The sequence below is a fragment of the Opisthorchis viverrini genome, assembly GCF_000715545.1.
Source record: "Opisthorchis viverrini unplaced genomic scaffold opera_v5_381, whole genome shotgun sequence".
Lineage (NCBI taxonomy): Eukaryota > Metazoa > Platyhelminthes > Trematoda > Opisthorchiida > Opisthorchiidae > Opisthorchis > Opisthorchis viverrini.
Window position 1 is genome coordinate 367261 of NW_008752041.1, and position 12238 is coordinate 379498.

Consider the following 12238-nt stretch of genomic DNA (forward strand, 5'->3'; position numbering starts at 1 on the left):
ATGTGAGATCTGTATAGGAGATTAAATGCAGTCAGAAACCGAACTAAGAATGCACTGTCGCTGCAGGCAGTTCCAATTTGGACTTCGATCAATGTCTTCCTAAAATAGCCCGGTGTTAATATTTCAGTTAGGGGTGTTGTCACGTATCTTTGCTAGTATTCTAGGGCCAAACTCGAGGTAGGTATTTGGATAAGTACAGGAATACATTTTATTTAATATTATGTATACATTTACGGGGATACTAGTCGAAAAGTGATGAGAAATTCTGCTGGAAAATTTTCTCCGTAAGTACACAAATTATATTGCATATCGTGTTGTATATACGCTCTTACTCATCGTTTGAGATGATATGCGTTCCACTCTACTCACAGTGACTCCTGGTTTTTAAAATTAGGTGACTTGTGCTTCGGATCAAGTCAAAGAATATACCTAAATATTCTGTCGTAGATTTCATCTTTCAGCCGTAGTGAAACTTATACAAGTGGGAGAAACCAGGGTATTTCTTAGTAAGTTTCTGAGGGTTCACCAAACAATTTGCTATGGATCATTCAGATTGTAGGTAATAGTATATTAACAGCAGCAAGTGAGATGGTAGGACACATGTATGAAAAAGGTCGTATGGTTGGTTCTTTTAAATTTTTCACGATTTCGCTGCGCAGCCTCAACCTGAACCTGTTTGCTTTTTTTTAAACAGTGTCAAATGCAACACAACAACCATCATTATGCGTACGTTATTACTGCTCCAGATCTTTTGCTTCACCTGGAGGCCAATCCACCTAACCTTCTCATCATTGGCCCTCAAGTTACTATGGATGCACAATGATTTCAACCATGCCATTTATATTATCATGTTATAAACAAGTAAACTCAAGTGGAATGAGTTTTTATGGAATTGGTTCCTTTGGTTTCTAGCTTGAACACCGATAAGGTGGTACAAACATTTTTCAGTTTGGCTTAATAAACCGTTGGTGTAGAAAAATCCAAGCAGGAGCCCAAATGAGGACGAGACATAGCATTAAAAAAGGATCGAATTTGAACAGAAGTTTTGGAAAATCATGTTCAGCGAGGAACATCTGCATTAAAAAACACGTCTCCGAGCTGCTTTTGTGTACCTAAAGTCTAGATACAGCTCCAAAGAGACATCCTTGCACAAAAGTAGCATCTGCAAATATGCTCAAGTCTGCAGAGCCCCTATTGGTCTCAGGCAGTATTTCGGTAGTCGTTCATGGAAGTCATACAAACAGTGTCATGAATGCACTCTGAATTCTCAAATAAATATGCCGCACAAACGCAGCTTCCGAAGATGTGTGCTGGTGGGATGCGAAGCAATAGTCTGCTTGTTCCATGTAACCTCAGGGGTCAGGTCTGGCCGTAATCTCGTCAGTCCACCAGCCAGGACGATGAACAAACGTAGACACATACCGCATAAGCCCTTTTTTAGAACCGGACACAACAACTAAGGCAGGTGATGAACTGATCGCGGTACTCAAGTATCAGCGTTTTTTGAAATCTCAGTTACGTCCATCCAGTAGGCTTTGTAACCTTGAACAGACTTTATCTTCGTCAGCAAAGATTCAGGACTGGAAAATGATTATCCAGACATTCTGCGTTGTCTTTAACAAACTTAGCAACAAAACTGTTATGGGTAACTACTGATAACTTTGCTGAAAACTCCTCGAGAGTTGACTATAAGTTTCGACCTTGTTATGGGTTATCAAATGGGCGTTCCCACCAACCCGATGTACCAACTGAATACTGAACTAAACGCGGCTTGCTAAACACTCAACAAAAAGTGCCTTGCGGAACTCGGTATAATCTTCATTTATAATGTTTCCTGATATAATATGATACTTTTATGATATTTTTCTGGAATAAAGGCCGCCTGATGTTTCATGTCTCTAGATAGGAAAGCATCTTTCACCTAACTAACTACTCGAATGTCACATCAAGTATGGACCGGCGCTGGTTTGGTAGAGCCAGAGGCAAAATATCATATATCATTTAAGTCTTAGGCTACAAGTTGTACTTTACATGGCGTTGACTATTTTCTCCGTAGGATACTGACCTCAAATCCACGCATGCTGCATTAAGACATCACGGATTATTTTAGAAAGTTTTTGAAGTTTTTAAGTTCCAGTAAAAAAATTAGTACGGTGCAAAGGTTATAACGTGGAATTTTAATGATGCAATTAGTAATAAGTATGAAAATCATTTATCAGAAAGAACGATTTGCATTTATCCATTGCTGATGGAACTTTTGCAATCGACATTTTGTAAAATGGTGCACAAGGACACAAGAGTGGTGGAAAAGGTGTTCACGCACTGGGATACAGGTGCACCTAATGGATGTCTGGCTGCGAAATGCTAGATATCATCAGCCGTTTCTGAATACCTGACAGTGACAAGTGGACAGAGGAGAGAAGACAGTCAATGGCTCTTTTTTTCCACAATTTATTGGTTGTACGGTCTGATGGCTATCACATACCTGGTTGTCAGCGACGCCCTGGCAAAGCGTTGTTGTCGTATCAGTCAATTAGTCCTACTGGCGCTGGAGACAAGGCGTAATCCACAATCGTTACCCAACTAAAAGAAACGCTTGGATTAGAAAATTTCCAGCAAGCTGGTTTACCGACTTTGTAGCGGAATATAATGTTTCCAGGAACTTCCAATGCTTGTCCCCCAATCACAACGTTGTGTCCTAACCATATAGTTCTGACAACTGAACTTAAGTTTATAATACTGTTTCAGTCTACATTCCCATGATTTGTGAGCAATACTTGTCGGTCTAGAAACCAGTTAAGTAAAAAATTAATTTTCCAACTGCTCACCTACTACTCTCGTTCTCGCGTAATTTCCAGGCACAAAACTCAAATGCATCCAAATAAACGACTACATTTTTGTGAATACCATAAAAGTCATGAATAAGGTGCTCAAACGGTTGATTATGCATTACAATATGCATTTTGGGGAGTGTACTGTGGAGCCTCAACGAGGGCTCCAAAGCAATTAAGCTTCGATAATAGGTGTGAAGTAGTTACTAAACGAAATGTATTTACACAGACTTACATGGAATCATTGTCAAAATTCACCTCGCTTGGTGTGGCTGTATTAATAGCGTTTACCGTCGAAGCAGTAAAGTTCTGTTCCATACATTGCAAATCACCAGTATTGTTGAATATGTCTTCCGGTGCTTCCTTAAAACCGCTATCGTTCACCCCAGCCGAACTGGCCATTCCCATTTTTGATGGCTGAGTAGTATGTTCAGTGTTATCCTCATTTTGATGTTCTGCTTCCGTCAGTTCCGCTCCAAAAGATTTGAAAAGCGCGGCGAGTTTTTCACTCGTCCCTTGGGATTTTTTCTCAAGCCGACGGGCTACCTGATATATACCAACGTACAAACTACACATAACTATTAATGTGGTCCAAAAATAGCCGATGATAAGTGTCGTGTTGAAAATGGGATAATAGGTGAACGACACGTCACATTTTCCTTCGGCTCTTGGAGGCTCGGAAGTGAGTTGTTTCCAGCCCATGATCACCGGTGTGAATAAACCTGCCGGAAATAGCCAGCTGACGCAAATCATCCAGCGGACCTGATGAAAGAAATCACAAAAGGAAAGGAAGACCTGAACAGCACTTTTATTTGTACTGTAGGCGGCGTCAAATGAGTACAGAATGAAACACCACAAGTGAAGGATACGTGGTATGCTTGAATCACTGAACACAAAGCTGGAGACTGGAAAAAAAAGCAGCTCACTTGGATGTCTGTAATGGTCAAACTTTTAATGGGCTGAGTGACTGGGTGAACAGCGAGGTGAAGGAAAGGCCAAACACAGCAACGAACAAACCACCTAAAATGCTCACTCACTCTTGTTCCCTGTAAAAGCAAGAGATCTGACTTCACAACAAGCTTTTCTTTAGAAAATCACAACAAAATAGTGGCGTTCAGATTGTGACAGACTCGTGCACCGTGAATTCGAAATTCACAAATGGCCTCTGCAGAGTGCTCACGGATGAGATCTTTATTCGCGGATGTGGTTGGATTCAGACTAAGAAGAACTTTTTGCGGCAAAAGTGGGCGGAAAGTATATTCATGTGAAACAGTTCCGAATTAACGGCTCGATAACAGTCTCTTGCAGTAGCATTATCGTCGGCTTAGTGTATTGGGGTACTGGGGGAAGCTTTAGACAGCTGCGATCAGCGATCAACTCTTTGGTTAGCCTCGAGAAAGCTTGTGACAGTTTTCAAACGTGGTTGAAGATCTTTTAACGTGAATTTGTTAAAAACACTGGGTTGTACTAACTAAAATAATTTGCAGTTTTACCAGATGCCTGTTCCGCTTCATTAAATAGCATTGCCTGTGTGCTTGAAATTAAGTACAAATACAATTGGGTGGTGTCTAGTTCAACGTGAGTGAGTGTGCATTAGCTAAAAAAATAAAAATTCAACGTAAACAACACCCCCAGAAAAGCCTCATTTAGTCCAACTAGTCGGTACATCCTTGGACGAGCTTGAGCAAGAATAGCTTACACACTTGTACATATGATGCGTTTACCCGGTTTATGAAGCATATCCTGATAAGGTTTCAAAACAAAAACAAAGAATTTCAGTTTTACCTCTATTTTGGAGATTAGGACAATTACTCGATTGCTGCGCTAGTTATCGTGCATGTTTTTTTAGGTATGCAAGCAACAGACCATGTACTATAGTGCGAATAAACGTCACCGTAAATCGTGGTACCCAGTATGGTCGTCAGTTTCCAACATTTACCAAACGTTTTTTTGCATCCTCCGAAAAACTTGGCTCCGAAGATGCTTAAGCAACTTCTATGCAGAAAATTTCTTGGCAGGTATGCCGCATCTACACGAATCCATCAACATTTAAATGAAGTATCCCGACAACTTTTTGACGGAATCACCGTGTTTTTCTTATAGTGGCTTCAAAACAAAAGGGAAGAATAATTGGCCTACTCTCTATTGTTCGTCGCCCGTGGCCAAAACATCAGTCACGAGTCCCCTTCAGCGTAGGTTCAGATCTCCAGAGACTGTTCAAAAAATGACGTCGACAAACTCTGTCGATAGTATAAAGAAAAGCCGACTGTTTACAATTTAGCGCTTCTTTTATAAGTATTGAGGGTATTCAGGATACTTTCGTCAAGTACAGCTTGCTAAAACAAATGAGTGTATAGACAGTCTGTAAATGCCGACATAAGTGCATTATATTTTGTAAATATTCATACGGTACAAAAATGTAGACAAATGTTAAAGATTTTAAAATGCATTTAAGGATTAGTTTTGTGTTTTAAACCTAGTCGAGCCAGACACTCGAGATTACGGTACAAAAATACTTTTTGTACACCCAAAATGGTTCCAAACCGCGTGCTTCCTTGTTCGTCGTGTCGGCAAGCTAAAGTTCCACATTAACTACATACGTTGCAGCTCCGCACTCGTCCTACAGTGAAAGACTTCCCAGACGTTTGCTGAAAAGCGTTGCAGAGCAAATAGGTTATAAGTCATGAATTTATAAGTTTGTCGGCTTCTCTAGACAAAAAGTCTAATAAATTAACTCTGAAATTGTCATTACATTTAAGATAGGTAACAGGCCAAGTACAACCGCGCATTAATATCTGTACATAAAGGGAAGAATTTGTCAACTGATATGTAGTAAAAACAGTATGATTCGTGAAAAACCCATTTTGTAAAACTTTACTTGTTGAACGGGCGAATTGAAACTTTTCTCAGAACTCTCTTACGTGTTTCTTGTTATCAAATTTTGTTCTACCAAAGGTAACCTGTAACCACTCGCTATCCTCCAAACTGTCAAGCCATTTACACATCACCATGATTTTTACTATTTAATTAAAAGTTATATGGTTATATAGAAGATTAATGAAGTTTTGTCCCATCATACAAATAACGAAGCTCATTGTTGTTTAGACCAATCAACTGAAATGCTAGGATCATCCGCCTTCGACCGACCAAACTGTTTTTACTTACTCTCCTCAAATCATTAAGATAGATTGGGAATATGTTTCAGGTTTATTTGAAACGAGCGAAATATTAACCCCCTGCAAAAGCTTTGTGGCGTTGTAAAAATGTCAGCCTTAACGCGATGACCGATTCCCGTTGAATGGTAATAAAGGAAGTTTTGATTTTTGCACGTCTACATTTTTTCCAACAAATATTTTAATTATTATATTATATATCATATATATTATATAATTAATTATGAAATATACGGTGAGATGACTGTTTTTCTCACCGCATTGAGTGTTTCGGGGGTTATATCTGTTAAGATTGCTATCCGTCAAAGGCAAACGCAAATATTGTAGAGGTCAGGGAGTCAGCCAGTCACTGTGGCCTGTACCAAGTTGATCGATATTAACGTGAGGCAATTGGTTTACGTCATTGATCTGTGATGAGTGAGCCTCTAAAGAATTGAACTTAATGCCAGTATCTTCAGTGGAACATTTTTCTGAATAAGTCGGTTACAGTACATTTCCATTGATCGTACTCAAAAGCCAGTCGCGTTTTCTCCGGGTTGTTTAGCTTTTGTAAAGTGGTCACTTTCATAGACATGTACACTAATTTGTTGATAAACTGCCTTTTAGTGGAGACCCATCTGAATCATAGCTGAATGCGTTGTTTGTGCTATTCTTCAACTGATTGTGATACCCACTTTTTAGTTGGTATGATATCCGAAACCTCACAGTATATTCCCATGGAGGAGGCTACTCATAAGATTGCCCAAAACAATCCAGCAGTCCACGACCGGTTTAGCCCTTTTTGGGTCTTATTAAGAGGGCGCAGTCCAGGAGTTTCCTTCAACCATATCTTGTACTTTCACCAGAATAGCATGAAATTCGACAACTACACTCATTAGCACACCAACCTGGTTTTTACCTGCTGGGGAGTCACCTGACATCCAGCTGAATCTTCAGTCTACAATAGGCCAACAGGGGAGGAGAACTGGCATTGATGTTTACCGTGATTAGTTTATTATTCCTTCTCTTGTTTTTAGACATTTTACAACGCCATTAAAACTAATAGTAATAGATCTACTCGATCTAACTGGAATTCGAAGGTAAAAAACATGAAGGAAGAGTAAGTATGGAACAAAAAGAAGCAAACATTATACTAAATTTGATAGTTTTAAGCTCATGGGCACTTTATCTAGTCTGATGCGTAGGCTTGCAAGCAACGAAAGAATCATTTTTCAATAAATTATTGAAGAGAGTGAATAATCTAAGGTAGAGTATGATGAATGCTGGCTACTCAACAAAGTTCGTCGAACGCCATATGTTAGAAATTGAACATAAAAACATCTTCATTACTTATCGATAGGAAGCCAGTTTTGATTAAGTCACTTTTTATTGGTCATCGGTCGCCTGGTATTTCGTCCCAAAAGCACTATCCGGCATCATTGGCAAGCAAACTCCAGCTCCGTACCAGTCTATTTGATAGGCTCCTGTCATAGTTTATAATTGTGTGAGATTGCAGGTAATTTATACGAAAAAAGTTACTTTTGATAGCAAAAATAATGTTTTATGTGTGGCAAAATTTCCAGAAAACGCAATTATTTATGTGGCAGGTTCACTGATGATACGACAGGGCAAACCAACCAGTCTGGTCCTGTCACAGTAGTCTTTTTCTGCGGTGGGTCGTTTCATTATTCCTAAATGTTATTTTTCAAGAAGAATATTCAAATAAATTGATAAAGTGGATTTCTTACGTGTAACCTTGGAAACGGATGCTGAAAGCGACGATTTTTTTTCTGAGTATATTGACTGATTGGTCATTTCTGTATTGAGTTGCGTTGACATTTACTACCGTACAATGAAACGCATAAGCGACTTTGAAGAAAATTACCAACAAAAGATGGATTTCTAACAAACATACAATGCAATCGAAATAAAAAAGACAGTCGTTTCTGGCTTCAAACAAAATTTTGAAGGTCTTTTGGCCTCGTCTTTGAAGCAGTGACGTGCATGTCCAACAGTGAAACATGCTGAATGGACTTATTTAATCTGTGACAAAAAGGAAATTTGAGAAAATTCATTTATTTATAAAAGAATGCACAGAAGAGTGGAAAAGAATTGCCAAATGCATGAAAAGAATTTCCAACCACTGGGGCTTACCTATTAGAATGGAAGAAAATAGAATCTAGCGGGAGGGATAAACTGTCAAACTTCTAGGAGGATATCAACTCTGACAGCACAGTGAGGAAAATCATATAGAGTATACAGTTGGAGGATCTGTGACAACTGGTCATCGGGAATCCATTATTGGTTTAATGCAGACTATCTTAAGGGGCTTCCCATAGGCAAGAGTTTTTTGTAAATTGGCCTTTTTCCAAGCAAGGAAAATAGCATAGTTGACGCAGATAAAACTTCTTATCAATTTTTCACACGATTGTTTGGTTTCTCTGTTGATATAAATTTCATATAATTCACTTTAATCCATTTTAGAAACGTCCCAGTGCGTCTCATTTTAACACCCGCAAGTAAGAGACGGCACGACTGTTGCGGCAAAATGGAAGACACAACTGCATGCTTGTGGATTAATGTGAAGTATTTCTAAGAGTTTTACAGAATGTTTTAGATCAGTGAAACAGTTGGTTCTCATAAAGTATCATGCAATCTCCCAAAATGGACTGTAAGCTTGGGCTAGTTACTCCTGCCACTGGAGATTCAAATGTTTTCGGAGCACTAATCATCGGACTCTGCAAACATATTTATGGATTTTGGTGGCGAAACTGGAGTTCTTTCCTTAATTAAATATTGTGTCTCAATAAAATTTATGATACGATGGAAACGGACGAGGATCGGTCAAAGTTTGACCGACACTTGTTCAGCGTTCTGGCAGAATGTTCTCATGTGACCAAGCAGAACAACTGTTTAAGGTGAGTGAAATAAATTAAAAGAATTGCCTCTGTGAAACACATTCGCACTGGAGGCCTTTTATCAAGGGCTCTTGCAGCGTTGGAGATTTTCCGTTATAACGAAAAGATAACAATCTTGGATTATACCCATGGAGTTGAGAAAAACAATGATTTTATCAAGAGTATTTGTGACCGGTCGCCCGTTGGTAACTGGTATTTGTTTGACCTCTGTTTTCAGGCCACCAAAGTCCAAATAAAATGGTGCAGGTAGTGGGGATGAAGGTGTCAGTGAATACAGCTTTCCGCGAAGAAATGTAGACAACATGTAAACCCACCGGCCATTACGAAACAGACAAGGGTTTTTCTACTCATCTTTTGAATAAGACGAACAAAACGAAAACAACGTAAATAACAAGGTATTTTGATGCTCGTCTGCTGTTTGTTACAAAGTCTTTCGTGGAATTTAAATGATTTCTGTCTAATTTGTAAACAACTGGAGAACTGGCTTCTACATCAAAAGTTTAATTGCCTCAGACAAACAAACAAACGTGCGTCCTTTTAAAATGCTAATTTCTTGAGGAACAATGAACCAAACTGAATCAAACATTACCACACAAAGTAGAACGTTTCAAAATTTTGAACTGCAACAATTTCCTCTTGTTTGATTAAAAAATAAAATCCGCCATAGCAAAACATATGTTTACGACCTCTCACCTCCTGATAAACTCTTTTGCAACACTAAGGTGATTAGGCTGATCGGGAATACACCGGTCTTGAATTCATATGTTTAACAGGTTCAGTTACATGGAGATAAAAGGCACCAGCATGGAAATCGTTTTGGGCTTGCAGGAAAAGAACCCGTCGCAAATTAGGAGAGATGTGTTCTCGGCAAATTTTATTGATTTATTACAAACAGTATATTTTGTATGTTAAAATTTTCAAATGGAATTTTTCAAAAATTTATGACATCCTTGAGTCGATATGGATAAGTCAAGAGAAAAAAGTTGCAGTACATTTGTGGTTAAGGTCGGTCAGTAAAATCATCCTTCAAACTACGTTAGATCTTATGGATCACTTTTGAAGGTATTTGGCCGGAATGCAAACCTATCTGTTCTAGGTGACGCTTCTACTGACAGATAGGGGTTGCCTTAGCCTTTCGGTCATTGCGACTGAAAGTTTTTTCATGGCGCTAAAGTGGTTTGGTGGTATTTGGTAGACCATCCTGAGTAGTTTGGCCGGATAATTGCAGATTTAGGTATCGATCAGTTAGGTGGAAATTTCATTGATTACATAGTGAAATTATCTGTCCTAGTGGAATACATGCGTGATATTTTGCTACCTACTGATGTATATTTCATATCAAAATATACGAAAGAAAACGTCTGAATCCGTTACCAAAATGCGAACCTTCCAGGTCACAAACTTATGAATTTCCTTGATGAACATTCTGGTTTCCAACAAGTTCCTTGTCCGTATTCCTCTTTTTCGGCATAGCCCTGCTCATTAACGTGGAGTAAGTGAAGAGTCATCATCACCGTAAGTTATATTGGTGCTGACTACTGTCAGTTACGTGACATAATTATTTATGTTTTCCTGTTCCTTAGATCAATTCATTACCCTTCTGATGGTTGCTCAGTTTTCAAGACTGAACTACTCTATTTAATACAAAACCAACTCTATATTATTCAACTCTATATATTACTGTACGCTCAACGGCCAACCCACCGCTACGCACCAATACGCTCACCAATAACGCACTGACGATGTCACCTCGATTGTTGATTAAAAGTTTGCAATCAAATTGCCCAGATCAGCGAACAAGCCAACGGCTATCTACGCTATCTTGGCTACCAACATTTTCCTCTATATAGAAACTGTCCTTCTTTATTAGCCTGATTTATCCACATTCGTCTCTGGGTTCGTTGTTGAACATTTTGCTCCACTTTGAACTGCACGACATTTTGGCACACTACCCTTTCTGTGCCATCCAGTTATCTTAACTGCCCAAGGTTTAATTTAGCCGTAAGCCTTTCTTTAAATCCGCCCCTTATTTGCTGTTAATTTCTTATAGAACCACTGTCTGCGTATATAGACTGCCTGCCCACGTCTGATTCAATATATTGTTTGCGGCACATTTACGACTACTGAACAAACGCGGGTGAAGTTCTTTGAGTACGGTTACGCCGTAATTATTACTGTCCGTCCGTCGTTGAATCGAACTACACAGCACATGCCTGGTAGGACGCCTAGATCATGCGTTAAGTTCAATTAACCAGTTACTTGTCTCGAGATCACAACCTTAACAGAGGATTGTATAACTCCCTTATACCACGTAATAACTAGAACTGAGTTCGAGAAAGCTTGAGTAGTTGTCAAACCTTGTGCGAATATGGACGACTGGAGTAAACCGCAGACGTTTTATAAACTTTGCTGTATCCATATCCAAGGGAGAGTCTGCAGACCCTAGTTTTTTATTTTGTAAATGAACTGCTAAAACGGCAAGCTGGTACATGGGTTCTGAAATGACTACAACGCGCGGCTGGTTTTGTTTCATTAGGCGAAAACAAAACTTGAATTACAAGAACTCAACGAGAACTATTCAGACAGTTTACCATTCTCACTAAGCGAAATACCCACTGCTGTTTTTGGGGCAAGAACCTTTCGATGAGCGAGTTTAAAGCCCGAGTTCACAACAATTTATTAAGCGAAAAATTTGCCGTACTACAGAATGCACTTTTGTTCTTCTTATGTTGATAGACAATCTTTCCCTTGGATCCCTGTGAACCGCGTACTGCCGAGTGGCTTCAAACTGGTAACGTCTCTCATAACTTTCAAAATGCCGATTTTAATGAAGGAGTAATCTATGGTATACGGAATTCTACTATTGCAGTAGGATTCCTTGTGACTTTCAGCTCATGTCAGGTTTGAGGTTCTGGGAAAATCTCACAGACTTTCATCGAACTTATATTCCTGTGGTGGCAATAATGTCTACTGTAAATGCAGAAAGCTCTTAGCAGCAACAACTGAATGCGGTAAATTTGTTTATAGCTACTTCATGGATCCAACTGAATAGTTTACAGTGGACGTGTACCATGCCCATGGATAAATCTTCTATTACAAATGCGGTGTTTTGCTAATTTGCACTCAATCACAAGCTGAGTAATGTGCATATCTCTGCTGCAAATTGTGAGAGGAATGGATATTTCTTAACCATCACACTTAGTAGCAGATGAGTTTCAACGAAATAATTCAACGAAATAATTGCCGCAAACACTGTGACCAGAGAAAACGGAGAGAATACGCATATGCTGGTATTACGCGTAAGGCAAAAATCTGTTATGGTCACTTGTGGACACAA

The 12238-nt window shown here is 39.1% G+C and overlaps 1 protein-coding gene across 1 annotated transcript in view; it reads left to right on the forward strand.

Annotated features, from left to right (window-relative positions):
• Positions 1 to 8806: 8806 nt before the first annotated feature.
• Positions 8807 to 12238, forward strand: part of T265_10580 (hypothetical protein) — a gene marked incomplete at both ends in the record, with an annotated part of 82489 nt that continues 79057 nt past the window's right edge. The window contains one exon of the mRNA XM_009176995.1: positions 8807 to 8901. Coding sequence (XP_009175259.1) covers positions 8807 to 8901 — 95 coding nt within the window. The remainder of the gene's footprint in view (positions 8902 to 12238) is intronic.